General features: G+C 42.3%; 1 protein-coding gene across 1 annotated transcript; it reads left to right on the top strand.

Annotated features, from left to right (window-relative positions):
- Positions 1–6,201: 6,201 nt before the first annotated feature.
- LOC115133222 (transportin-3) lies at positions 6,202–26,332 on the top strand. The gene is made up of 23 exons (XM_029666217.2): positions 6,202–6,472; positions 9,523–9,723; positions 10,087–10,160; positions 10,378–10,534; positions 11,082–11,225; positions 11,486–11,661; positions 11,877–12,015; positions 12,103–12,249; positions 12,466–12,573; positions 12,673–12,764; positions 12,944–13,083; positions 13,356–13,547; positions 17,976–18,067; positions 18,200–18,276; positions 18,432–18,492; positions 18,768–18,908; positions 23,087–23,203; positions 23,316–23,410; positions 23,613–23,769; positions 24,043–24,210; positions 24,510–24,622; positions 25,224–25,315; positions 25,485–26,332. The coding sequence occupies exons 1-22, from the start codon at positions 6,359–6,361 to the stop codon at positions 25,282–25,284; spliced, it is 2,766 nt and encodes a 921-aa protein (XP_029522077.1). The 5' UTR covers positions 6,202–6,358; the 3' UTR covers positions 25,285–25,315; positions 25,485–26,332.
- Positions 26,333–27,382: the final 1,050 nt, after the last annotated feature.

Below are 27,382 nucleotides of genomic sequence, written 5' to 3'. Positions count from 1 at the left end.
CTATTATTCAACCATGCTGGTCATTTATGAACATTTGAACATCTTGGCCACGTTCTGTTATAATCTCCACCCGGCACAGCCAGAAGAGGACTGGCCACCCCACATATGCTCTCTCTAATTCTCTCTTTCTTTCTCTCTCTCGGAGGACCTGAGGCCTAGGACCGTGCCCCAGGACTACCTGACATGATGACTCCTTGCTGTCCCCAGTCCACCTGACTGAGCTGCTGCTCCAGTTTCAACTGTTCTGCCTTATTATTATTCGACCATGCTGGTCATTTATGAACATTTGAACATCTTGGTCATGTTCTGTTATAATCTCTACCCGGCACAGCCAGAAGAGGACTGGCCACCCCACATAGCCTGGTTCCTCTCTAGGTTTCTTCCTAGGTTTTGGCCTTTCTAGGGAGTTTTTCCTAGCCACCGTGCTTTTACACCTGCATTGTTTGCTGTTTGGGGTTTTAGGCTGGGTTTCTGTACAGCACTTTGAGATATCAGCTGATGTACGAAGGGCTATATAAATAAATTTGATTTGATTTTGATTTGATTTAAAAGGCAGCATCAAAACACAAAAACTGTGTTTCTCATACAATAAGTGGGTTAGAAATGGACATGGTTTATAGATTATATATTGATATTATTTTCAATGCTTTACTTAGACAGATTAGAAACAGGAGGGGCAGTAAAATGATACATTTTGTTTGAATTTTACCCACTCAACAACACAGCCAGACTATAAGAAATGATTCTGGGTTTATTGACATTGACAACAAACAAAAAACACTTCAGAAAAAAACGAATGCAAGTCATGCAGTGCCTGTGGTCTAGCGGTAACACACTAAAACACCCCTCTCCCCACCGAAGACTGGGATAAATTCCCTCGCTCCAACCCTTTAATCTGTTTCTCACACCTATCTGTATCCCCTCTGTCATTTCAATAAAGTGTGAAAATACCCCCAAAATATATATATTTTTTAATTATGCAAGTTGTTTAAATGATTTGTTAATTTAATTTGACCAAAAAATGTAAGATTGAATACAACTTAATGTGTTGCTCAAAATGTAAGCATCTTTCATGAGGATAACCAAAGAGAGACAACATTTAGTGATTGAACTCATTGGAAGTGGTTTTAATCAGCTTGCATTTTCTATCTTACCGCTTGACTCTGATTGTGGGTAATTCAACATTTTTAGACTTCATAATTATTTCACACAATGTTGTATACATGTTTGAAGAAAGAAAAGTATGTTTTTTATACTAGTATTAAGCTTGTTGTGTCATGAGGTGTAATGGATCCTGATGAATGGATATCATAACAGTCAGACAAATTGACGTTCATTGAGCACAGCACCCATTCCCAAACTCATAATTGTTAATGGAAGAGGCAAGTGCAGAATTCTCAATTCACGCAGTTCAACCTCCAGTCACTGATGGTGATTTGAACACTGTGCATGACAATGCCTGCCAAAATGGCAAACGATTAAATACATGAAACAATGTTAACCATTACAATTCTCCAGATGAAGTGATCTAATTCTGCACTAGACAGGATTGAAACACCATAGTAGTGTTTAGAAGCTTTAGAGAGAGGAAATGGCACCAAAAGAGAAGGTATCTAATTCGGCACTGAACAGGACTCAAAACACCAACATTATGCTTTCAACTTTCTTTCGGTAGGGTTCTCAGTCCCTCGCAAGGTGTTTCACTCCTCTTGATTAAGTGATGTTACAATACACCATGTAATGTTTCATAACAGTTTAGGATGATGTGTTTAAATAATCCGGCAAAGTTCAAGTTTTCAATCAAATTCAAATGTATTTATAAATCCCTTTTTACATCAGTCGATGTCACAGAGTGCTGTCCAGAAACCCAGCCTAAAACCCCAAACAGCAAGCAATCTTAAGGCTCTTAAGGCAGATGTTTTGTCTCCTTCTAGTTGGTGGCAGCTCAGTTGCCACTATTTTGGGTATTACAAAGCACTTATTTTTAACAGTGCACATTCAGGTTTAAATTATTAACCTACTGGTATCAAGATGTAGCTTGAATGGAACAAAAAATGAGTGCCATATAATGAATGGCAGGTAGGTTAGAGAGGTGGGCCAGCAACTTGAGGGTTGCCAGTTTGAATCCCCAATTCGTACCAAGAACTCTGGCCCTTGAGCAAGGCATTTGACCCTTAAACTGCTCCTTGCATGACACTATTTCAATGATGACATTTGACGTGGGATAGAGATTACGGTTTAGAGTTATAGATAACCTTGATCGGGTGAAAACAGAATGCTTATGACTATCCGGGCAGCAAGCCAATTAGAGCACAATCAGCCCCCAATACACCCCACCCCTTCGTCCATTCCTCCCTCCCTCACTCCCGCCCTGGAAAGGGTGTCTACGTTTCTGAGAGTTGAAATCAGGTGAATTCTGATCAACATACCTCACTAACAAATAATTATTCTCCGTGCAGGACATGGATATTCAGAATGTCTTGTCTATTTTTCCTCTTCACGATACTGTTGCATGTATTGTCAGGGATGGCAGCCACTGACATTGGATCTGCAAAGTGTCTCAGCTACTTTTTTTAGTTACTGTTTTTTTTTACCAATAACTCATGCAGAAACACCAATAGGAAAACATACTCTCATGACACCACCCCACTATGTAAACATGGAAAAGTTTTCCCCATCTTATTGATTTACTTAATAAACTGTATGCTATAGTAGTTGGAGTTATTTTTTAAACTCATACATGTTCATGGCTAACAGGTACAGCTAATGTTAGCTACATAAGATGCTTAGTTGTGTTGTCAACGGCCCTTTACCTGAGCTTCATCACATGTGAAACCTTTCTGCCATCCACCTGCTGCCTGTTGCCTGTCATGTATACTAGATCGCTTGACATTGGTGTCTTAAAATGCCACAATATAGGGATGAGCCTTAATCTGGAAACAAGATTTACCTGAGATGTACCTGGCCAATCCTTCCAATCTCTGCAAACTGCAGGGATGTAATATGGGATAAGGATCAAACTACAAGATCATCCCTTTAGCCACAGATTGTGGGGTCAAATGACTAATTTGAGGAAGGATCAGGGGTGGGTTTATTGGTAAATGTCCCTCCTCCTCCTCACCGTGCCCCCCGTCCTCCTTTTTATACACCTGCACACAGTCAGCCAATCCTCTTTCCCTTGGAACCTCTCCAAGGAACCGTTTCCTCTTCCATCCTTCTCCTCTGTCCTCCTCTCTCTGTCTCTCGTGTCTTTTCAGATCAGTGCTACTCTAGTTAAATTTAATGGCAGTAGGGTTTTTATCTAGTTTTTGCTTGAAAACCAGAGCTTCTCTCAATTTACCATCAGCAATAAAGGTATGCTATTTTCATTTCCAGAATTTTTGTATGTGTAAGTAGGCTTGTTTAACAGACTATATTTCACCTTAGCATTTGGGTCGGTTGTTTAATTTGAGGTATATAGATCAGTTTGAGATTTTAATCTTTAAGGAGAAATCTCAGTTGACAATGCTTATTTGACTGAGATTGGATCTTTGGAAAAATGTATATAACTTTTAGCATTAAAAAGGATTTGATATAGTTTGACACTAATGACAACAAAACTGTGTTTGTACTGCACAGCAAACCGAAGTGCATGCATTGCGATGAACCTCATATTGAAGATTCTTTCCTCAAACTAGGTGAAGATGAAGGACCACTACAGTCCTTCAAGATACATGATGAAGAAAAGATGGAGAGCGAGTGAAAGAACGGGTGCAAGATAAATATCATCCCCATACTCAGGGTTGTATCATAACCAAGCTGTATGGGTTAGACGTATGGGTATGATACGACCTGGGTTTGGCGGTGGTTTGCTGCTGCCTTCAAACAGAGGATGCTAACACCAATGGCTCTCTATAACTGAGTATTTTACATGTATTTTCTTCCCTTTTACTTTTCCTTTCCATTTTGCCAAGATAAGAATGTAATAGCAGCCCAAAAGGAATTGTTTTAACAGCTGTAAAATTGCTTAAAATGACACTCTTGACTTTTGCATTTTGTGTTTTGTGACAAAAGTATCCTCCAAAAAGTGATCCACAAAATAAACTGAATAGAACGAACCTTGTCCAATCTGCTCTTGTGAGATCATGGCCAATAGAAAAGCATCATTTTGAAAACCCTTAGATTAGCAGTTGTGGGGGTTGGTGACACCAGTGGGATCTACCTGGTACAGCCAGAAGAGGACTGGCCACCCCTCGGAGCCTGGTTCCTCTCTAGGTTTCTTTATAGGTTCCTGCTTTCTAGGGAGTTTTTCCGAGCCACTGTGCTTCTGCCTCCGCATTGCTTGCTCTTTTGGGTTTTAGCCTGGATATCTGTAAAGCACTTTTTGACAACTGCTGATTTAAAAAGGGATTTATGAAATAATGTAATCTTGTGAGGGTGGAGTAACAGCATAATGATCCTAAAGGGGTAAACCACACCCTCTTGATGTGCCAGGCAAGCTAAGTCAAGTGCACCTAAGAGTTGCTCTTTTAAAATATAGTGATGCTTTAATCAAATCTTTCACACACACGCTTCTAAACATCCATAGTAAATGTAAAACAACACTCCTTATTGAGCAAGCAACAATTATCAAACTTGAGATACTCTATATATACAAAAGTATGTTGACACCCCTTCAAATGAGAGGATTCAGCTATTTCAGCCACACTCGTTGCTGACAGGTGTATAAAATCGAGCACACAGCTATGCAATCTCCATAGACAAACATTGTCAGTAGAATGGCCTTACTGACGAGCTCAGTGACTTTCAACTTTGCACCGTCATAGGACGCCACCTTTCCAACAAGACAGTTCGTCAAATTTCTGCCCTGCTAGATCTGCCCCGGTCAACTGTAAGTGCTGTTATTGTGAAGTGGAAACGTCTAGGAGCAGGCGCGAAGTGGTAGATCACCATGCATAATGCCAAGCGTCTGGAGCAGTGGAAACGCATTCTCTGGGGTGATGAATCATGCTTCACCATCTGGCAGTCCGACGGACGATCTGGGTTGGCTGATGCCAGGAGAACGCTACCTGCCTGAATGCATAGTGCCAACTGTAAAATTTGGTGCAGGAGGAATAATGGTCTGGGGCTGTTTTTCATGGTTCACACTAGGCCCATTAGTTCCAGTGAATGGAAATCCTAACGCTATAGTATTCTATGATATTTTAGACAATTCTGTACTTTCAACTTTGTGACAACAGTTTGGAGAAAACCATTTCCTGTTTCAGCATGACAATTACCCCATGAACAAAGCGAGGTCCATACAGAAATGGTTTGTCGGAGAACTTAACTGGCCTGCACAGAGCCCTGACCTCAACCTCATCGAACACCTTCAGGATGAATTGGAACGCTGAGTGCGAGCCAGGCCTAATCACCCAACATCCGTGCCCGACCTCACTAATGCTCTTGTGGCTGAATGGAAGCAAGTCCCCGCAGTTGAGGCTGTTGTAGGAGCAAAGGGAGGACCATCTCCATATTAATGCCCATGATTTTGGAATGAGATGTTTGACAAGCAGCTGTCCACATACTTTTGGCCATGTAGTGTACTTACACCCATGAAACATGCCAATAGTTGCCAGGAGTTTTTCTAACCATGTGACCTGACCAGGAACAATTTGGGGTCCAATGTCTCCTTTGCATCAGGTTACTCTCCTGCAGGGAAACTATTGACAATTGCTTCGAGGACGCAAACCTGTAATGACCCACTATCTGGTTCGATTGTTGTAAGTGGTTTTCAACCTTTTTTGGTTACTATAATCACATCTCGCTCAATCTGAACTGAAGTACCCCCTCATGTCCATCTGATAGTTAAGCAAATGTTATTATGCATATTTCCAAATACCCCCTGTGGATTGGCCAGTTAGGTACCCTCAGGGGTACTCCTAGCACAGATTAATAGGCATTTTTGGTACTAGTACCGCAGTTTGAGAACAACTGTTGTAAATCATGCGCTTTGCTGACATCTAACGGTCTTTCAGTGTATATTGGGGTTCTCTTACAATTTTTTTGTACATACCGCATAGCAACATAGTTATACATTGTAACCATTAATTAAATTCAATTGATATGGTGTTTCTTGTTTTTACAATAACAGTAAAAGAGACCCGCCCATTGTGTCTCTCGAATATGTGAAGCTTTTAGTGTGTACAGCTTTTAGTTCCTGTATCTGTATTTCTAGACGGGGGCGTTTGTCGGCGACACACGGGGAGCCTGTGTTCGATTGAGATGGCGGTCGGAACAGCGAGCACAAGGAACGAATAAATATTACCCCGTCTAAACATAATCTGTGGAACCTGTAGCGCCTTCACATTTACACTAAACTGTAACGTAGCATAGGGCTATGGAGAAACCGACAGTCGCACTTGTGTATCAAGCTGTGCAGGCTCTTTATCATGATCCGGACCCCGCCGGTAAAGAGCGAGCTTCGGTGTGGCTGGGGGAGCTACAGAGATCGGTAAGTAAACTCGAGAGATGGGGGGGACTTGGAATGGGCCTAGAACAAGACATGGCTAGGCAGGTCGTGTGAGGCCGAAAACAAAACATTGCATCAGAATGCGTAATACCATGGTGATAAAAAACATGTATTTGTATATGCTAACCCAACTACGAATGAATGGGCATAGATTCACACGCTAGCTAGCAACAAACTGCATAGCATTATCTAGTTAGCTTAGTTAAGCTAGTTTGGTAGATAGCTAGCAAACTAACTACTTAGCATTAGCCGCACAGTTGCTCTTTCCACTACTAGCCTGCTAGTAACTGTCAAATGGAAACGGGTATAGATCTATGGGGATTCCTATGTGCAACGAAGATAATAAAGCTAACACAAGCTAGCTTTCTCTCGCGTGTAACGTTAGTCCTTAAACAATCCATGGCGTTTGACAATGCTAGCTAGTTAGCCACACAGCAGATACAGTAACTAGTTTAACATTCATGTATTGCTAGTTAGCTTATGTAGTTGCCTAGGGTTAACTAAACTACAATCTTGACATAATCAGTAGCTCGCGCTAATGACAGTTACGTTAGCCGGCCATAGCACAGGAAGAGCGCGAGGCGAGGGTGGCCACCATGCTAGCGTCCATTACTTGCTAGCAAACTTGCCGTTTTAGCCACATAAGGCTAAATTGTTTAGTAGAGGGGTGTGTTTCCTCGCTAGCTAAAGTTAGCTAGCGGGCTAACGATATTGCCAGGGGGGCTTTTGCTTTGAGTTAGTCAGCGAACGTTAACCTGGCTAGCTACACGAACAACTACCATTTGTGTTGATTATGTTGGGTAAATGGTGTGCCACTTAAAGTTGTTTGCTGTTGGTTAACGTTAGCCGTTTTATTTCCGCATTTGTTTTTTGTTTTTTTCCTCCATTGGTGCTGCGTCGGTCTGGTTTCCGCATATTCATTGGTTACTGCCTTAACTACTGCAGGAAATGTAATCATTGTCTGTCATCGGACAATCAATTATCTGAAATACGGCCCACTTCATGTTGCCGCTACGTATTCCTACCAACTTTAACGTATTATTGTGATAACTTCTATAATAGATGGCCTTCCTACAGGTTGCATTGAGAGACACAGCCTCAGGGTAACTGGATTCAAAACAGCTATTTCTCCCCACTATCATGCAGTTCCCACAGAAAGGCCTCACAAAGCCATGTGTTGATTCCCTAAGAAAAAATGAAATGTTGCATAACATGTTTTAAAACATTTTAGACTTGTGACAAGCAACTTCCTGAGTTTGCTGGCACTTGGATCTGAACAGTCTAAATTGGGAGAGTAGGAGCCATCTGAGTGATGAGCACTGTGTGTGTGCTCTGTGCTGTCAGCAGCTTTTTCACCCTGGCTGCCAGGACATACTGGACACTGATGGACAAATGGGGAAGGGGCTTGGCTGTTTCACTTTGCAATATAAATTCTCATACACATTTTTACCAGGTTTTACTTTATACCATAATCCAGAATATCTAATAGCTGACCAACTGTTGGTTAAGGCAACAACCTCTATGAAGGCAGCTAGCAACAGACACCTGATGGTGTTGCATAGGGAGGATATCAGATTTGGCCTATTGCATTTTTTAAATGGGCCTACTCCCTTTGGGTGTTTGTGTGGTTTGAAATAATTTGAGTAGGTTGGAACCCAACCCTCAGAATGTAAGCAGAGTAATCCATTTACTGGGAGGTGCTTTTTTTGTGACTGTTCGAGTTCTCACCTTATTTTTCCCCATTTGAGAACAAAATATCTTTAAAATTGTTTACATTTTTCTGTAGGACTATGCCAACAATGCCTAATTTATCATAACAATTCCTCATTTAAAAGCAAGTGAAGTTATTGAAACCTTAATGTCAACTGATTATATTGTGGAACACAATCTTCAAAAAGGCAGTAACCTCAGCAGTGGCGCTTACTTGTAGAAGCCTATGGCTTTGCAATTGCATAGCCTTGCATTGTTAATTTAGCAGACACAACACTTTTTCCCCTGAGCCCTTATCACAGTCAAGACACTTATTTTTATTATTAAAAAAAGACAACAACAAAAAACATGAATATAACAGAATTTAAATAAAAAGTTGCTGGTGCGATGTGAAGTCTGCAACAGTTATCCTCAGTGATCATTTGAAACTGGGCTCTATTTGCTTTGTTGAAAGACATTTTCCCCCCCAGGATTATAGACCAAAATCTGTCTTTTTGATATAAAGATGTTCAATTTAGTTTATTCTGCCTTTTCTTTGGAATTTTCTAAATGTATTAACAATTCCATCTCTTTTGTGAGTAGGTCTTTTATCAAACTAATGATTGTGTATTTTCAGTGTGGATCCAGTCTGTTTAGGGGGTTATAGCCTAGGTTAATGGAGTGGACGAACATGGACAGGTAGCCTACTTTTTGTGGCGATTTTTTTTTTGACAATCGGCGTAACATGTCTGACTATTTTTAGGGGCCTAATAGATAAGACATGCCATTTTAATGCCAATAATGTATTACCATTTAATGTGGCATGAACACAACCAGTCATGATTTCTTCTGATTGTCAACCAAATCACATGAAAAAGTACTAGATTTTTATAAATAAATCTAAAATCGTGCACTGTGCACCCATTTGATAAATGGAAAGAGACGTGTGTTAAAAAACACCAAAAGGTGTAATAACAGTCGGTGATTGTCATGAGGTCTACATTCTTGTAGCCTGAATTAATTGATGCATCTCACTGACAAAAGGTCATTTTTTGTAGAAAGAAATTACGTGACACTTGAAAAGGGCCTGAAATACGGCACTGTCCCGGGATGACAAGTGCAGCCACATGGGAAAATGGTTTAAACAATGAAACGGAGGTGGGTTTATTTGCTTAATTTGGAATGGGCTTTGATTTTCATATTTACCGCTGTAGCAGGGGCACATCTCTCATTCAGGGCAGTTCCGCACCAGTATCCCTGTTTTTGACTTGTTTCCGTAACCTTCCTGTCTGAATAAAGTTAAAGGTGGCGCTAACTGTTCTCCCCGTATCCCCTCCCCACAGATGTACGCGTGGGAGATGGCAGACCAGCTCCTCCAGCTGAAACAGGACGTGGAGTCTTGTTACTTTGCTGCCCAGACCATGAAGATGAAGATCCAGACGTCGTTCTTTGAGCTCCCCCCAGAGACCCACATCGCCCTCAGAGACTCCCTGCTCTCACACATACAGAGCCTCAAAGACCTCTCCCCCATCATCGTCACTCAGGTAATGGCCTCCTCGCACATTGATGTAACCTAGGGTAACGCTCCTTCCATCCAATTATTGTCCATCCGGTATCCCCCTCTGTCAGTGACCACTGACACTCTCGGATGACTTGGATTTCTGTCTTAGCCTTTATGCTCTTAGAATGCTCTCGAGGAATGTCCCACTGACCATCGAAATGTCCCAAAGGCTTAGCCATGCACATGGCACAGTAGCAATAGAACTCTAGCATTTACCCCAATGTACCACCACAGGGGTGTAGCTGTGGTACAATTTAACAAGTACAGTATTACGTGGCATTAAGATACTCTAATCCTTACAAGTTCCTCCTGATTTCTTGTCTAATTTCTCTCCTCCCTCTCTCAGCTTGCTCTGGCCATTGCAGACCTCGCCCTACAGATGGCCTCCTGGAAGGGCTGTGTCCACACCCTCATTGAAAAGTAAGACCCCTGCCGTTCAACCACTCATCTCAGATCACACCTGTGGGTAACAGAATGCCAGAGTTACAGGATATTAGACTGGGTGGTTCTATAAAGTCAAACGCCATTGTAAATAGTTGGTATTTTTGAGGTGACGTTAAGCTTCAAATACATCTCCTTCATGCTAATTTTCTCATTACTGACTGCTGCCGTCTCTGCTCCACTCCTTGCCTCTCAGGTATAGCAATGATGTCAGCTCCATGACGTTTCTGATAGAGATCCTTACAGTGCTCCCAGAGGAGGTCCACAGCCGCTCCCTACGCATCGGAGCCAATCGCAGGACAGAGATCATCGAGGACCTGGCCTATTACTCCAGTACTGTGGTCACCCTACTGGTGAGAGTTCTCTCTCTGGCCGACACGCACACTATCCATTCATCTTTCTCTCGCCAATACTCACATACTAGCCTATTTTACCCACCTGATTTCAGCTGGTCTGAACTAGAGCACCTGTCACCACTCCCCCTTACTGGTTAAGCAGACCCCCCCCATGGGTTCATCCTCTCATTATAAAACCCTGTGATGTACAGCCTCATTATCACAAAGCTATTCAGCTACTACCACTACCTTAGAGGGACAAACTGAACCACTCACTTTGTAGTATAATTTTCTCTGCAGAATGTCCAAGTTAGACTGTAGATGTTTTTGAGGATTAAGTGTAAGGATGTATGAGTTGTCCTCCCAAAACCAACAGAAAAGAGACGGAACTATACTGCTTGTGTTGGGGGTTACCTCAACCTACAATCAACAATTTTCCTTGAGTCAATAACACCTGTCGTGACTCCTGTTTCGTTGGGTGAACTTCCTCGTGCGTTTAGCTTCAGACACAGCGTTGTGGTTTTGATAAGGATCAGTGTTGTTAGCGCAAGTGTGTTGTCTCTAGATGACATGTGTGGAGAAGTCTGGCAGCAATGAGAAGATGCTGATCAAGGTGTTCCGCTGTCTGGGAAGCTGGTTCAACCTGGGAGTCCTGGACAGCAACTTTATGGCCAACAACCAGCTCCTGATGGTCCTTTTCCAAGTGCTGGTATGTCTCTTTCTCTCACTCTCTCTCATGGCATTTTGGAAGCACAAATGAACAGTGCTAGTGACAAACACTCCCAAAGTCTCTCGAAATATTAGAGCAGCATTCGTTCCAAACCCTTATTTGTGTGCAACATCCATGGGGGAGGGGGCGGGGCAATAATTAATGCCGGTTTAGAATGCTAATCGCTTGTATGCATAATGCATGGGTTTCAGCCACCGAACATCTCTTTGGCATACTGTTATTTTTTGTCTGTTTGGCAGCAAAGAGACGAGACGTCCACTAACCTACACGAGGCTGCGTCCGACTGTGTGTGTTCAGCGCTGTACGCCATCGAGAACGTGGACACACACATGCCCCTGGCCCTGCAGCTTTTTCAGGGCGTCCTCACGCTGGAGACGGCCTACCATATGGCTGTGGCACGGGAGGACCTCGACAAGTATGAACACACTACTCCCCTTTACATACATACACCAAGATCACCTATCCAATCCCCACACTCCTTCCTGCCCCAAACCTATCCTTCCTCCATTGCTCTTGATGTTGAACTCGTCTGACTCTTCCCCACTGTCCTCTGTGGAAGAAAATAATGATAACTTTGATCCACAACTCTCTCCTTCCTTAACTCTCTCTCCTTCTCCCTTGTTATGTCAGAGTGTTGAATTACTGTAGGATCTTCACTGAGTTGTGTGAGACGTTTCTGGAGACCACAGTCAAGAGTCCAGGCCAGGGCATGGGAGACCTGCGAACGCTTGAGCTGCTGCTCATCTGTGCAGGACATCCCCAATATGAGGTACACAACACAAGATATGCCCACACACACACACACACACTCTGTTTTGGGTGAAATTCAAGTGTGTTCTCTTCTGGTGAATCTCAGGTTGTGGAGATTTCCTTTAACTTCTGGTATCGTCTGGGAGAGAACCTGTATAAGACCAACGACCCTGCCCTCCACGGCATCTTCAGACCCTATATCCAGAGACTGCTGCACGGCTTGGCCCGCCACTGCCAACTAGACCCCGACCATGTAAGGACCACCAACACATGACAAGGAGTCCTTAACCAATTCCAGTGATGCTAACCATACTCCCCAATACTCTGCTTATGTTGATTGTAGAATCCCTTAACCATGTGCAGAATCCCTTAACCATGTGCACGTATTACCAAGTACTTCAGTACATCATTTGGCTTTGGTAGTAGAGTATCCTTCACTCATGGTCTCCACTTTTGTGTTGATCCACAGGAGGGCATCCCAGAAGATACAGATGACTTTGGGGAGTTCAGGATGAGGGTGTCTGATCTTGTGAAGGATGTCATTTTCCTTGTGGGCTCCATGGAATGTTTCTCCCAGGTAGCAACGTTTTGGAAATTGCAAGTTCAAATGATGCCATTTAGATGACAAGATATACCGACTGCCTTCTCCTGTTTTTCCTCTTCCTCCCTCTCTCAGTTGTACTCCACTCTAAAAGAAGGCAACCCTCCCTGGGAGGTGACCGAGGCTGTTCTCTTCATCATGGCCGCCATCGCCAAGAGTGTAGACCCGTGAGTGTCCTCTGCACGTCATTCCTCATTAATAGAATGAATAATGACTAAATCCCTTCCCCACTGTGTAGAATGTGTACAACTGCTGTAGATTTGTATATCCCCCCCAGGGTGTTTGTAATGTTTCAATCTTTAATTTGTGCGTAATGTATAACGTGTTAATGCTTTCCCCTTGTCAGTGAGAACAACCCCACCCTGACAGAGGTGTTAGAGCAGGTGGTGCTGCTGCCAGAGACTGTCCATATCGCCGTGCGCTACACCAGCATTGAGCTGGTGGGGGAGATGAGCGAGGTCGTTGACCGCAACCCGCGGTTCCTAGGTAGGTTCAGTGGTCATGTTACAGTCAATTGCTTAGCCTGGGACTTGAGTGATTGAGTTAATCAATTTGGAGGTTCATCTTCATCTGTGTGTTAGTGTGTATAACTCTACTTTTGAGCACGTCTGTTTCCTTGTCATTTTTCACCGTTTTCCATTCCTTTTTCCGTCCTGTGTCAAATGCCTGTGTCACTCTGTTTTGTTACACCTCTGCCTGTGCCCCTCTTGGTTGTATACTCTGGATGTGTGTATGACCTTAGCCCCGCTCTGTCACAGACCCCGTGCTGAACTACCTGATGAAGGGCCTGAGGGAGAAGACCCTGGCTTCCGTGGCGGCCAAGGCGATCCATAACATCTGCTCTGTGTGCCGGGACCACATGGCCCAGCACTTCCAGGGCCTGCTGGACATCGCCCGTGCCCTCGACTCCTTTGCCCTGACCACCGAAGCCGCCGTAGGCCTCCTCAAAGGTAACGTTATGCCACCCTTATTTTTGACACTTTTTATGGGGTAGATCAGTTTTAATATGGCAGATTGTGGCTTCTATCAGTGTCGTCTGCATTTTCAATCCCACTTTTTTATTTTGATGTTTATTATTTTCCCCCTAAACCTACTACCCCTCCACTAATTGGAGTAAACTAATGGACCAAAATATTTATGCTTCCACTTCCAGCTCATAAATACTATATATATTTTACAGACACAATTATATTTTACATGACTTATCTTTTGTTTATTTTAGTCCCATCCTTCAACTACTCTCAACCCCTCCCATCTATCTCTGAAGACCATCTAGTTTTGATTTCTAGCTGCCATATATTTTTCCACTGGTGTTTCACAAATGTTTTGAAACTTTATATTCTTGTAATTTCTACAGATTGTAAATTTAAAGTTAAAAAACCTTTGCTAAGAGTGTTATTGATCGATTTGACTGACTTATAAAATTTGTGGAGTTAGATTCCAACATTTACCTGGAGCTTTCAGCCATTCCTGAACCTGCGACCAAAAACAAGCAACAGTACATATGGGCAGTACCAAAACAAGTGATCTAATGATTGGTTCTTCACAGTCGAGTCTGCAGAGCTGGGATGGTTGTATCTCGTGTGTTTTTGTTTTACACAGAGTACCAGTCAAAAAGTTTGGACACAACTATTTATTCAAGCATTTTTCTTTATTTGTACTTTTTTTTACATTGTAGAATAATAGTGAAAATGTAAAAACTATGAAGTAACACATGGAATCGTGTAGTAACCAAAAGTGTTAAACAAATCAAAATATATTTTATATTTGAGATTCTTCAAAGGAGCCAGCCACCCTTTGCCTTGGCAGTTTTGCACACTCTTGGCATTCTCTCAACCAGCTTCACCTGGAAGGCATTTCCAACAGTCTTGAAGGAGTTCCCACACATGCTAAGCACTTGTTGGCTGCTTTTCTTTCACTCTGCAGTCCAACTCATCCCAAACCATCTCAATTGGGTTGAGGTTGGGTGATTGTGGAGGCCAGGTCATCTGATGCAGCACTCCATCACTCTTGGTCAAATAGCCCTTACACAGCCTGGAGGTGTGTTGGGTCATTGTCCTGTGGAAAGACAAATGATAGTCCCACTAAGCGCAAACCAGATGGGATGGCTTATCGCTGCAAAATGCTTTGGTAGCCATGCTGGTTGTGTGCCTTGAATTCTTAATAAATCACTGACAGTGTCACCAGCAAAGCACCATCACACATCCATGCTTTACGGTGGGAACTACACATGCAGAGATCATCTTGTCTCATCAGACCAAAGGACAGTTTTCCACCAGTCTAATCCGTTGCTTGTGTATTTTGGCCCAAGCAAGTCTCTTATTTTTGGTGTCCTTTAGTAGTGGTTTCTTTGCAGCAATTTGACCGTGAAGGCCTGATTCATGCAGTCTTTTCTGAACTCTGAAGCATTTATATGGGCTGCATTTTCTGATGCTGGTAACTCTAATGAACTTATCCTCTGCAGTACAGGTAACTCTGGGTCTTCCTTTCCTGTGGTGGTTCTCACGAGAGCAAGTTTCATCATAGTGCTTGATGGTTTTTGCGACTGCACTTGAAGAAACATTTAAAAGTTCATAATGTTCTGGATTGACTGACCTTCGTGTCTTAAAGTAATGATGGACTATTTCTCTTTGCTTATTTGCACTGTTCTTGCCATAATATGGACTTGGTCTTTTGCCATAATGTGGACTTGGTCTTTTACCAAATAGAGTTATCTTCTGTATACCAGCCATACCTTGTCACAACACAACTGATGGGCTCAAACGCATTAAGAAGGCACACCTGTTAATTGAAATGCATTCCAGGTGACGACTTCATGAAGCTGGTTGAGAGAATTCCAAGTGTACAAAGCTGTCATCAAGGCAAAGGTTGGCTACTTTGAAGATTCTCAAATATAAGATATATTTTGGTTTCACACTTTCTTGGTTAAAACATGAGTCCATATGTTGTCTTCACTATTATTCTACACTGTGTAGAAAATAGTAAAAATAACCCTGGAATGAATAGGTGTAAACTTTTGACTGGTACTGTGTGTGTGTGCGCACTATCGCAAGAATTTTATATAATTGAAATTCTATGTTTTTAATCTGGTGTCGTTTTGTCTATCAGTTCACTAACCATGTGCCAGGGAATCGGTACATCGCAAATCTCCTGACTACTTTGTCAACCTGTATGGCGCAGCTGTAAATGATTTTGGTCTTCATGTAGGGACAAAAGACAAGTTCCTTACCTTCTTCCACTTGACTCCTCCTTTTGTGCAGTAATGCTGCAATCCGTTGGTTGTGATTTTGGTTAGAGCAGACATTTCCATATGTTTTTGTTAACTGCCAGTGTGAGAACTCCACCAGTCATATTTATATAATTTAGAAGATTATACATTTTTAATTATTTTTCTCCAAAAACACTTTTTTAATCAATTAGTGTATTGGAATTTAATGATAATATTTGTTCTGTCTCTTCTGGTGGATTAAACTGAAATTGCCAACAGTTTTCTATGTCTTGTGTTAAAAATAACCAAAAGTGAGAGGTTGTAATCTGAATGAAGAGAAAAAGGCCATTCTTGAATACTAGGTGAGCCATTCTTACTAATCTGCTAGAGAACCAGTTTGGATATATGTATAGTTTTTGTATGATTTGAAGCATTTAAGTGAGAGGTCTAATGCTTTAATATTTAGTCATTTCTGCCCTCCGAATTCATAATCATTATATGTATAGGCCCATTCCAAATAAAGTAGAATAAAACATTGTTAGAAAGTTGTGTAGGCAGGGCCATAAGTAGGTTGTAGTTATTATAGGACTATTTCCCTCTCTACCATTTGTATTTCATATACCTTTGACTATTGGATGTTCTTATAGGCACTTTAGTATTGCCAGTATAACAGTATAGCTTCCGTCCCTCTCCTCGCTCCTCCCTGGGCTCGAACCAGCAACACAACGACAACAGCCACCATCGAAGCAGCGTTACCCATGCAGAGCAAGGGGAACAACTACTAGAAGGCCCAGAGCGAGTGACTTTTGAAACGCTATTAGCGCGCGCTAACTAGCCATTTCTACCTATTCTACCTATCTATCTATCTATCTATTTCTACATTTATACCCCCAATGGTGGAACAAACTCCCTCACGACGCCAGGACAGCGGAGTCAATCACCACCTTCCGGAGACACCTGAAACCCCACCTCTTTCAGGAATACCTAGGATAGGATAAAGTAATCCTTCTCACCCCCCTTAAAAGATTTAGATACACTATTGTAAAGTGGCTGTTCCACTGGATGTCTTAAGGTGAACGCACCAATTTGTAAGTCGCTCTGGATAAGAGCGTCTGCTAAATGACTTAAATGTAAATTTCACTTCGGTTACACCAGCCTCATCTCGGTAGTTGATAGGCTTGAAGTCATAAACCGCGCAATGCTTTTGACGCACAACGAAGAGCTGCTGGCAAAACGCACGGAAGTGCTGTTTGAATGAATGTTTACGTGCCTGCTTCTGCCTACCATGCTCAGTCAGATACTTAGATACTTGTATGCTTAGTCAGATTATATGCAACGCAGGACACGCTAGATAATATCTATTAATATCATCAACCATAACTAGTGATTATGATTGTTTTTTATAAGATAAGTTTAATGCTAGCTAGCAACTTACCTTGGCTTACTGCATTCGTGTAACAGGCAGTCTCCTTGTGGAGTGCAACGAGAGAGAGAGGCAGGTCGTTATTGCTTTGGACCAGTTAACTGTAAGGTTGCAAGATGGATCCCCCGAGCTGACAAGGTGAAAATCTGTCGTTCTGCCCCTGAACAAGGCAGTTAACCCACCGTTCCTAGGTTGTCATTGAAAATAAGAATGTGTTTTTAACTGACTTGCCTAGTTAAATAAAGGTGTGTGTGTATATTTTAATTGGCGCCCAAAAATACCGATTTCCGATTGTTATGAAAACTTGAAATCGGCCCTAATTAATCGGCCATTCCAATTAATCGATCGACCTCTAATGGCAATAGTTGACACGTGTTTTAACTCCTTTTGACAATTTTTATACTTTATGAGAAGTGGCCATTATTTACTATTATACATAACTTTAACCCATTTGTATAAGAGATTCTCCAAAATGAATGTAGTCCAGGCATTTATACCATGCCTCTCTTTCCACTACTTTGGTCTGTCGTTCTTTCTTTCTCTGCTCCACTCCTTCTCTATTCCATCTCTCACTTTCAATCTCTTGTTTTTATTCATTTCTGTCTCACTTGCTAGTCCATTTCTTTCAGCAACTTGTTCTCTCTGGACTGGGTCCAGTTTTGATTTGATTACCTAATGAGTTTGATTTGTATTAAACGAGTGGTGTTGCTCTGTCACCATGGTAATGCTGGTTGTTTTGCAATACAGGTACAGCCCTGGTCCTGGCTCGTCTGCCCCTGGAGAAGATTGCTGAGTGTTTGAGTGACCTGTGTGCTGTGCAGGTCATGGCCCTCAAAAAGGTGTTTTTCTGCCATTTGTTTATGTGCAAGTTTGGTTGTAGGTTGTGTGTAACCCACTACAATAGTAGTAGTTTTGTGGATTCGGTATTTGTGTGATACCAACAGTTTTGCTTATTTGTCTCCTATCTTCAGCTTCTCTCTCAGGACCCCAGCAATGGGAAAGCCGCTGACCCCACTGTCTGGCTGGACAGACTAGCAGTAATCTTCCGGTACACTCAACTCATTTATAACGCATTGTGCTATATATACATATCCTGGTTGCACAGGCCACGAACTGTCTAATGTAGCTATACTGATATGATTTGGGCTGATTAATATTTTAAGCAGAAATGTTTGCCTTAATGTTTATTTTCTCCCCCCCCAGACACACAAACCCCATTGTAGAGAATGGACAAACACACCCATGTCAGAAAGTCATCCAGGAGGTAAAGCAACTGGCAGTTTTTTTTTTTTTTCCACCCTCTACATTTGAGCTTTTTTGTTGTTGTATTTGGACGAAGCTACCATTTGCATACAACCTGCGTTGTTCAACACATTAATTGGACTAAGTTGTTTTAATGGAACTATTTTGGTGCTCAACTACCTTGGTGCTTTTCTCCTTTTCAGATTGTAATTTAAATTTGAGGCCATGATTGCGTACAGACATTCCTACAGTTTCTCATGCTAAACCTATATTTGGTGTTTCCTTGGTTCTCTGTAGATCTGGCCGGTCCTGTCACAGACTCTAAACACACACCAGGCTGATAACCGCATTGTGGAACGCTGCTGTCGCTGCCTGCGGTTCGCTGTGCGCTGCGTGGGCAAGGGCTCTGCCTCTCTACTACAGCCACTCGTCACACAGGTGCGTGTTCCTGTGTTTGGGTCATAATACGCCCCATATGCAGATGGGTTGATCTTTGTTGGCGTGTCTGTTATTTGTGTATACAATGTCTATCGCCACTGGGTGCTTGTTGAGCCCAGGGCAGGCAGCTGGTGACTTATGACAAAGTTAGGCTGAATGTACAGTATAGGGTTGCAAAATTCCGGTAACTTTTCAAAACTCCTGGGTTGACAGAATCCCTTGTTTCCTGATTATTCCCTCTTGAATCTAGATTTCTGTGGAAAGTTACTGGACATTTTTTGACCCTAATATAGGTCTTAACAGTGTGTGTTTCAGATGGTCAGCATAACATTAACGCTTGTCTGCTTGCCCGGGGCTAGTCATATTTAGGTTACTTTGCTCATAATTAGATCAGTGTCCTCCGGATGCGATGTTTTGCTCACTCCCAATCTCTGCAGAGCGCATCGGAATACAGTATAATTATTGTAGGCCTGCACTGACAGGTGTCGTGGAAATTCATACTGAGAGAGACTTTATTTCTTCAAACAATCATCTTTATTTAATTTTGTTGAATTATTACAATGAGACTAGTCAACCCAACACTCGTGACTGTTGGGCTGAGCAGCCTAAACTTTAAAGAAGTTTTTTTTATATACTAAAGATGCTTGGTCATGGCTGGTTCCACCCCTCCCAAAAAAGGTTGGGGGCACCATTAGCCACTTTGGATTTATCCTGTGGTCATCCGCACAGTTTTTATTTTAATTTGAACCCCCAACCCGGCTTAGTTTCCCAGATCTCTATCTGGGTTACACACACCACATCTCGTCTATGGAATGCCGGCTTTAGGTTTTTATCACCAAGTCATTGTCAGCTCAAGCAATCTCTAGCAAAACCCATTTCCCTTACCATACTCCCATATTAACTGCATGAAGTTAGTGGAAACCATCCCTTTACAGAAAATCAACATTTAAAAGAACAGAAATGTCTTACTATAGTTAAGTATATCATCGTTAACTATTAATATCAAACAAATCGGGTAAATATGTAATTCTATCACATAGGCAAAGTGGTCTTTCAATCATGTAGTCTCAAGATGTGTTTTTGAGGTCAAAGGGATCCGCGTTTGCACATTTTGTTGACGATAATTGCTAGTAAGCTATTTCCCAGTTATAGCACATTTTTGGTCAACAATAAGAATCCTGTGCATCAGCTGTGTGCCAGTTTCCAGAGGGAGGGAGAGCGAGACTGAAGTACATTTGCAAAATAATGATATGCAAAAGACTAACTAGATAACCAGCCAAACTACACTGCTTTGAATTTGTCTCGTTAGTTAACTGTTAGTATGCATTAAATGTCATGTCCGACCAACTAAAATAACTTTCCACAGGAACTTGTGTATTGCCGCAAATGGCCAACACACATTTTGATATGGGTGTGCAGTTGATGAAACTGATACTTCATACTCCGGTTGTAAAACCATCTCTACAGCGCTCAATTGGCTAGGATTCTCCTCTATTCAATACTGGCCATGTAATTCTGACAATGTTAACAAATATTCTTAGAATAGCCCAATTGACAAGTAACTCCTTTGCTGTAATGATCTACCCTGAACACTGAATATTTTAACCTTACAAATAGAAACTTTTTAGCAGGCTACCTCGCCCACCTTAATCATTTTAATCCCTGGTTCATTAAATGAGTGAAATTATTTTATAAAGACAGAAGTATTTGGTTGTAATTAGTGATACACCAAAATTACATTTTTGGCAGATTACGATATTTTCCTTGCCCAAAAGAGATTTTTAGAGGCCTTTTATGCATTCTAGTACAGTTAAATAGTTCGCACACACACTTTGACACAGTGGTCTAAGGAACTGCATCTCAGTGCGAGAGGCTGTAATTGGGAGTCCCATATATGGCGGCACAAAATTGGCCCAGCGTTGTCCGGGTTTGGCCATCATTGTAAATAATAAAATAAGAATTTGTTCTTAACTGACTTGCCTAGTTAAAGGTCACACACCATACGGACCAAAAAAGTTATATTGTCGGCATTTACATATGTCCCCATTACCAGTAAAAACTAATCAAAACCTATTTCTCTCACCTACTTGCTGTGCTGTTTCGTTCAGTTGTTTCATTCTCAACCAGGATTTCTATGGAACGCCGTTTTGGGTCTTTGCGTGTCATAAAAGATATGTGTCAAATAACACTTTTGACCAGTCAGGACCTGAATATCTTAAGGTGAACGCACCAATTTGTAAGTCGCTCTGGATAAGAGCGTCTGCTAAATGACTTAAATGTAAATGTAATATGACTGCATCACATTTAACACATTCATACTTTTTTAAAACGTAGTTATTACACATTGATTACTCTACCACTCTCTTATTTCATATGTCACAACGATTCATCGATACGTAACTTACCTACAGTGCTAGCTAGCTGATGGATGCAAACATAGAAAAACGACATCTGTTTCAGTAGCGTTAGTTAGCTAGCGATCTAGCTAGGTGTCATCTAAAATAACCCTAATTTATAAGACCGTTATTTGATTAATGGGGGTCGGACCCATCTTTGTGAAGCTAGCCACAATAGTGGACTTTGCAGTTAGCCTTCAAAATAAAAGTATGACATTGACAGTGATGCAAATGGATAGTAGAATTATGCCATTATTGAATAGATCATGCGAAACGAGGTTGGAATGTTATAATAAAATCAACAAAATACCATTTGTTAATTTGACAAATCTGAAATCACACTGGATGTATTAGACTTTAGAATTGCATTGGAGGCATACTTATTTCCCTGTACAGCCTTACCCCATGTAATTTGACCCACAATCCATAGGTATCAGTCTACTAATTGACACCCAGAGAACATTAGCGTCGTAGCTCTTATTGTGGGACTCAAACTACTGTGAATTGAGCCACATTTATTGTCAACCTATGTGTATTGAACACTATTCCAGAGGAAAAACAATACTGTGTGTATGTTTTGGAGTCTGATAACTCTGAGGAAGACGTTGGGGGAAACTTATCTTGGGTATTGAGTAGACTGATTTCACATTCCAACCTTGTTTAGCATGATCTAGTCTAAATATGGCAGGATTCCACCAATTGTAACATTTTGCATCACTTTCAAATGGGTACTTTTATTAAAAGGCAAACCGCAAATTCCACTATTGTGCCTAATCCTTATTGTGGCTTCACAACCCGGTCCGGTCGAGCCTCACTAGCCAGATGAAGCTAGCTGGCTGCTTATGTTAGCTTTGGGCAACGGGGTTAAGGAGCTGGCTAGCTATTTATTTTCATGAACTGAAGTTCAATTTCAATAGGTGAACAAGTGGCAACCTAGCAAATACTTACAAGGATTCCTAAATCATTACTAAGAATAATGAAAATGACTGGTTTCTACTCGTCATTGTTTTCAGGCTGGTTGTTTTGGTGCTAGCTAGGTACCAAGCTAAAGCTAGCTACCCCAGAAGTTGCGGTCGAACAAATAATGCTTTATTACTAATGCGGTCAGCTTTGACATCGGTTTTGCACATCGACGTTACTAAACATCGGGCTGATACCAATGTTGGTATTTTTAGCTAATATCTTCCGTTATGTTCGCCGATTTAAAAAAAATAAATATTTTTGTTGTTTTATATCGTGCATCCCTAGTTGTAATGTTGCAGGGTGGACAACCCTCGTCCAGGTGAGCTACTGGGTGTGCAGGATTTTGCTCCAGCCCTGCTCTAACACATCACCTTGCTCAGCTGACTGTTGCTTGAGCAGGGTTGGCTAAAAAGCCTGTACTCCCAGTAGTTCTCCAGATGGAGGGTTGACTGACCATGTGTTTTATATACAGTAGCCTATCTGTGCAGTATTTTACTTAGGGGAGGGGGGGGGGTGAAGTGCCTTACTCGATGCACAACGGCAGGAGATATAATACATGGGATCAGAGACCAGCAGCATTCCATTGTCAATACCAGTGATAATAATGAATGTTATTGGTAAAGTGGTTCCTTGCATCACACAACACAATTTTCAGACACCAATTTTCAGACTTGAGCTTTCGGACAGGTAAAAATTCAGTCATAAAAGATAATGTCAGGCCCTTGTCAGTGTGTGTACCAGGTGTAAAGATGTTAAATGTGTGGTGTTTCTGATGGTCAGTGCACTAGGTGTAAAGATGTTAAATGTGTGGTGTTTCAGATGGTCAGTGTGTATCAGGTGTATCCCCACTCCTGCTTCCTTTATCTGGGCAGCATCCTGGTGGATGAGTACGGCATGGAGGAAGGCTGCAGACAAGGTCTACTAGACATGCTACAGGTAGGACAAACACACCACTTTCATAGGTACTTGTAGTTCACTGGAGTGGCAGTTGAACTCTGGTTTGTTCTATTGGTTTTGAACGGACTTTGTCCCTTCTCGCTCCCCGTAGGCTCTGTGTATGCCCACCTTCCAGCTGTTGGAGCAGCCCAACGGTCTCCGTAACCACCCAGACACAGTAGATGACCTCTTCAGACTCGCCACCAGGTATGAGCAACTGGAACACAGTTCAAGCAGTTGCTCCTCTCCCTCGAAATAATAAGTTCACTTTTAAATGTAAACTCAATGGGCTTTGTCTGAGGGGCAAGAATGAAAAATAACCATTGCTGGGGACCTGACACAGGCATACTTGTTTTACAGCAGCATTTAGGTTATAAAGAAGATTCTCTCTTGCTTCTTCTCTCTGCAGGTTTGTCCAGCGTAGTCCCGTCACCCTGCTCAGCAGTGGCATCATTGTCCACATCATCCAGTGTGCTATCGCGGCCACCACACTGGACCACCGGGACGCCAACTGCAGTGTCATGAAGTTCGTCAGAGACCTCATCCACACGGGCGTCAGCAACGACGTGAGTCAGCCCCAACAAAGTCAAATCTATTTCAACAGTCAATATTTGTTTGTCTCTGTTGCAGACTGCGCAGAATCACTGATCTACAAATACATTTATATCCCAAATTATTCTTTGTCATCAAGATGAGCAAATCTGTGCCTCGCCTTGCTCAAACTGACCCCCTCAAACATGGGGATTCACTGTCTGACCATCAACCAAAAGTCTCCTCTGAATAACAACAATATGTCAGTCAGATTGTCACATGTTTTTTTTTTTCTTTTTTCGTTGCAGCACGAGGATGACTTTGAGCTGCGGAAGCAGCTAATAGGCCAGGCCATGGGGCAGCACGGGCAGCAGTTGGTCACCCAGCTCATGCACACATGCTGCTTCTGCCTGCCACCTTACACACTCCCCGATGTGGCTGAGGTGCTCTGGGAGATCATGGTGTTCGACAGGCCGGTGAGTCACATGTATATTGACACACGCTCTTAGCTCTACCACTCCTGACAGTACTTGTATAATACATATGCAGTTGAAAGTAGATGTACACATACACAGTCTTCGACAGGTGCTCGCTGTCATACCACAAGATGGCGCTAAGAGAACATCTTTCAACAGGGACCACAATTCATATTTACACACACTTCCAATGACATGGGCATGACAGCACTTTCCCTTGTGAGAAAGTGTTGTAGTACTACCATTGCATTGCCTCCTGATGTGTGTTTGATGTTTAACGTTGCAGATATGTTTTCTAGACGTTCTGCCGCTGGCTGGAGAACGCGCTGAAGGGGCTTCCTAAGGAGACGTCAGGCGGGGCGGTGACCGTCACACACAAACAGCTCACAGACTTCCACAAGCAGGTCACCAGGTGAGCATATCACAGCCACGCCCCTTCCATGCTTCTCAAGTGGAATCTGGTGCATTCTTTTCTGCCAGAAATGATCTAACTAGCCACGTGTTCTTATAGGTTCAGGAGTTATGTCAGGTGAAACTTTGCATTTTCCCACTGGAAAACAGCTAGCTGTTTATGTTCTGACTCTGGGAAGAGCTCATGTGTCACTAGGCATGCTCAAACAAGCTGCTCCTGCAGCAGTGGAACGCTGGAAAACCGGAGTAGGGAAACCTCATGGATTCCCTGCCACACGTTCAGGCTCGCCTAGAAGCATCCCTTCCCCAGTTTTCCAGCGCTCTACCCTCCCTCACATGCGGTCTCTCTGAGGGAATGGGAGCTTCAGACAGATGACCGCTAGATAGTAATTCTCAGGGAGCACCTTGAGTTCACAGTTCGAGTCTTGTGAGAGACCCTGCATGCTCGACGTGGGTTCATTTCAGATTCATTTAAAGTGACCTTGAATAAATGGCGAGCCTGAATGTGTTGAATTACCTATTTCATTTGAAATAACCTTTACCATGTAAATGCACCACATTAATAACGTTGCCCTTTTCTCGCTCTTCCCCTCTTTCTCCAGTGCGGAGGAGTGTAAGCAGGTGTGCTGGGCTATCCGGGAGTTCACCAGATTGTTCCGATAGCCACGCCCAAAGAGCTCTGCCAGAACACCAGGTTAGGCATCAACACAGAAACCTAAACAGCCCCCGCACTGGGATCTGCAGACTCATCTCACCCCATGTCTTTTAGATGGTTCCAAAAAAATATCTGATCGTATTTAGGTTGGCAAGTGTCAGTAACATCTCCATTGATTTCTTGTCATTTAAAAGTTTTTCTTCCTCAGGTTAAATATTTTGGCAAACATTCAGAGGTGACGGCAAAGAGGCTGAAGACCGCAGCAGACGAGAATCTAAAGGGATCTCCTACTGGACAGATGGGCGGGACTTGGCACTGTGGAAAGCCAATCAAGACGCATCGCAAGGATTGGAGTGACAGGGTGAACCCGCAAACGAAATGCGCCTTTGGCTGTGTGAGAAGACGCCCCCCTTCCGAGCCCTCTCGCTCCCCTGCCTCACTGTCACCACAGTAACAGGTGGCACGAGGGTTGAAAGGGGGCGGGGCAGGGGGGCATGTCCGAGGAGGGAGAATTCACCGACTCAAAGAAATGGGATTAGTTCTGCGTCAGTTGGATTTCTACAGGATCCATCTTCAAAAAGAACAAGTGAAGGGAAGGGGGGGAAAAAAACAAAGGATGTGCCTGGTTGCTAATCATAATGCATCAAAAAAAGACTTGTACGTTTTTAAATTGAGAAATGATTTATTTTCATGGATGTGTCTTTAGAACTTTAACATGGTCTTGCTGTCGGTGCCATATAGAAAAATAAATAGCAAACCCACGAGGCCCTTCACAAAATGGTCACCACTGCTTTGTGGAGGCATTTAGGAAATGGTTGAAGGGAATGCTGGGAGATTTGGCGTCACCTTTGACCTTTTTAAACATGTTGGCTGGAGTTTTACTGTTCTCTATTACCAGGGAAGGAGAGTTGTGACAGGTCGCGTGGGACTCTGGCAAATAGTATATATATTTTTTTTGTTCTTCCACCTCTGGCATCGTCCATTCTTGGAGGTAGACGCCACCGTCGGCGTTGTAGCCATGTTGTGAACAACAATAAAACAACCGTGAAGAACAAATTTGCCGTTGTCTGTATCATGTTTTAGAGTTTAGATGTTTGTTCATACCAGATCCCTCACCCTCTAAAAATAACAAGTTGGTCAAGGTTAGATGTCGACCGATTAATCGGAATGGCCGATTTAATTAGGGCCGATTTCAAGTTTTCATAACAATCGGAAATCGTTTTTTTTGGACACCGATTTGGCCGAATTAGATTTTAACACCTTTCATTTAACTAGGCAAGTCCGTTAAGAACACATTCTTATTTTCAATGACTGCCTAGGAACGGTGGGTTAACTGCATTGTTCAGGGGCAGAACGACAGATTTTTATTTTGTCAGCTTAGTGATTCAATTGTCCAACGCTCTAACCACCTGCCTCTCATTGCACTCCACGAGGAGCCTGCCTGTTACGTGAATGCAGTAAGAAGCCAAGGTAAGTTGCTAGCTAGCATTAAACGTGTCTTGTAAAAATAAATCTATCATAACCACTAGTTAACTACACATGGTTTATATTACAAGTTTATCTAGCGTGTCCTGCGTTGCATATAATCGAAAAATTGTACCTAACCATAAACATCAATGTCTTTCTTAAAATCAATAAGTATATTTTTAAATCTGCATATTTAGTTAATATTGCCTGCTAACATGAATTTATTTTAACTTTGTTAATTGTATCACTTCTCTTGCATCAGAGTCAGGGTATATGCAGCAGTTTGGGCCGCCTGGCTCGTTGCGAACTGTGTGAAAGGCTTTATTCGTAACAAAGACAGCCAACTTCGCCAAACGGGGATGATTTAACAAAAGCACATTTGCGAAAAATGCACAATCGTTGCACGACTGTACCTAACCATAAACATCAATACCTTTTTAAAAATCAATACATAGAAGTATATATTTTTAAACCTGCATATTTAGCTAAAAGAAATCCAGGTTAGCAGGCAATATTAATAACCAGGTGAAATTGTCACTTCTCTTGCGTTCATTGCACGCAGAGTCGGGGTATATGCAACAGTTTGGGCCGCTTGGCTCGTTGCGAACTAATTTGCCAGAATATTACGTAATTATGACA

The sequence above is a fragment of the Oncorhynchus nerka genome, linkage group LG8 (assembly GCF_034236695.1).
Source record: "Oncorhynchus nerka isolate Pitt River linkage group LG8, Oner_Uvic_2.0, whole genome shotgun sequence".
NCBI lineage: Eukaryota > Metazoa > Chordata > Actinopteri > Salmoniformes > Salmonidae > Oncorhynchus > Oncorhynchus nerka.
This window is presented reverse-complemented; position numbering and strand designations above follow the sequence as displayed.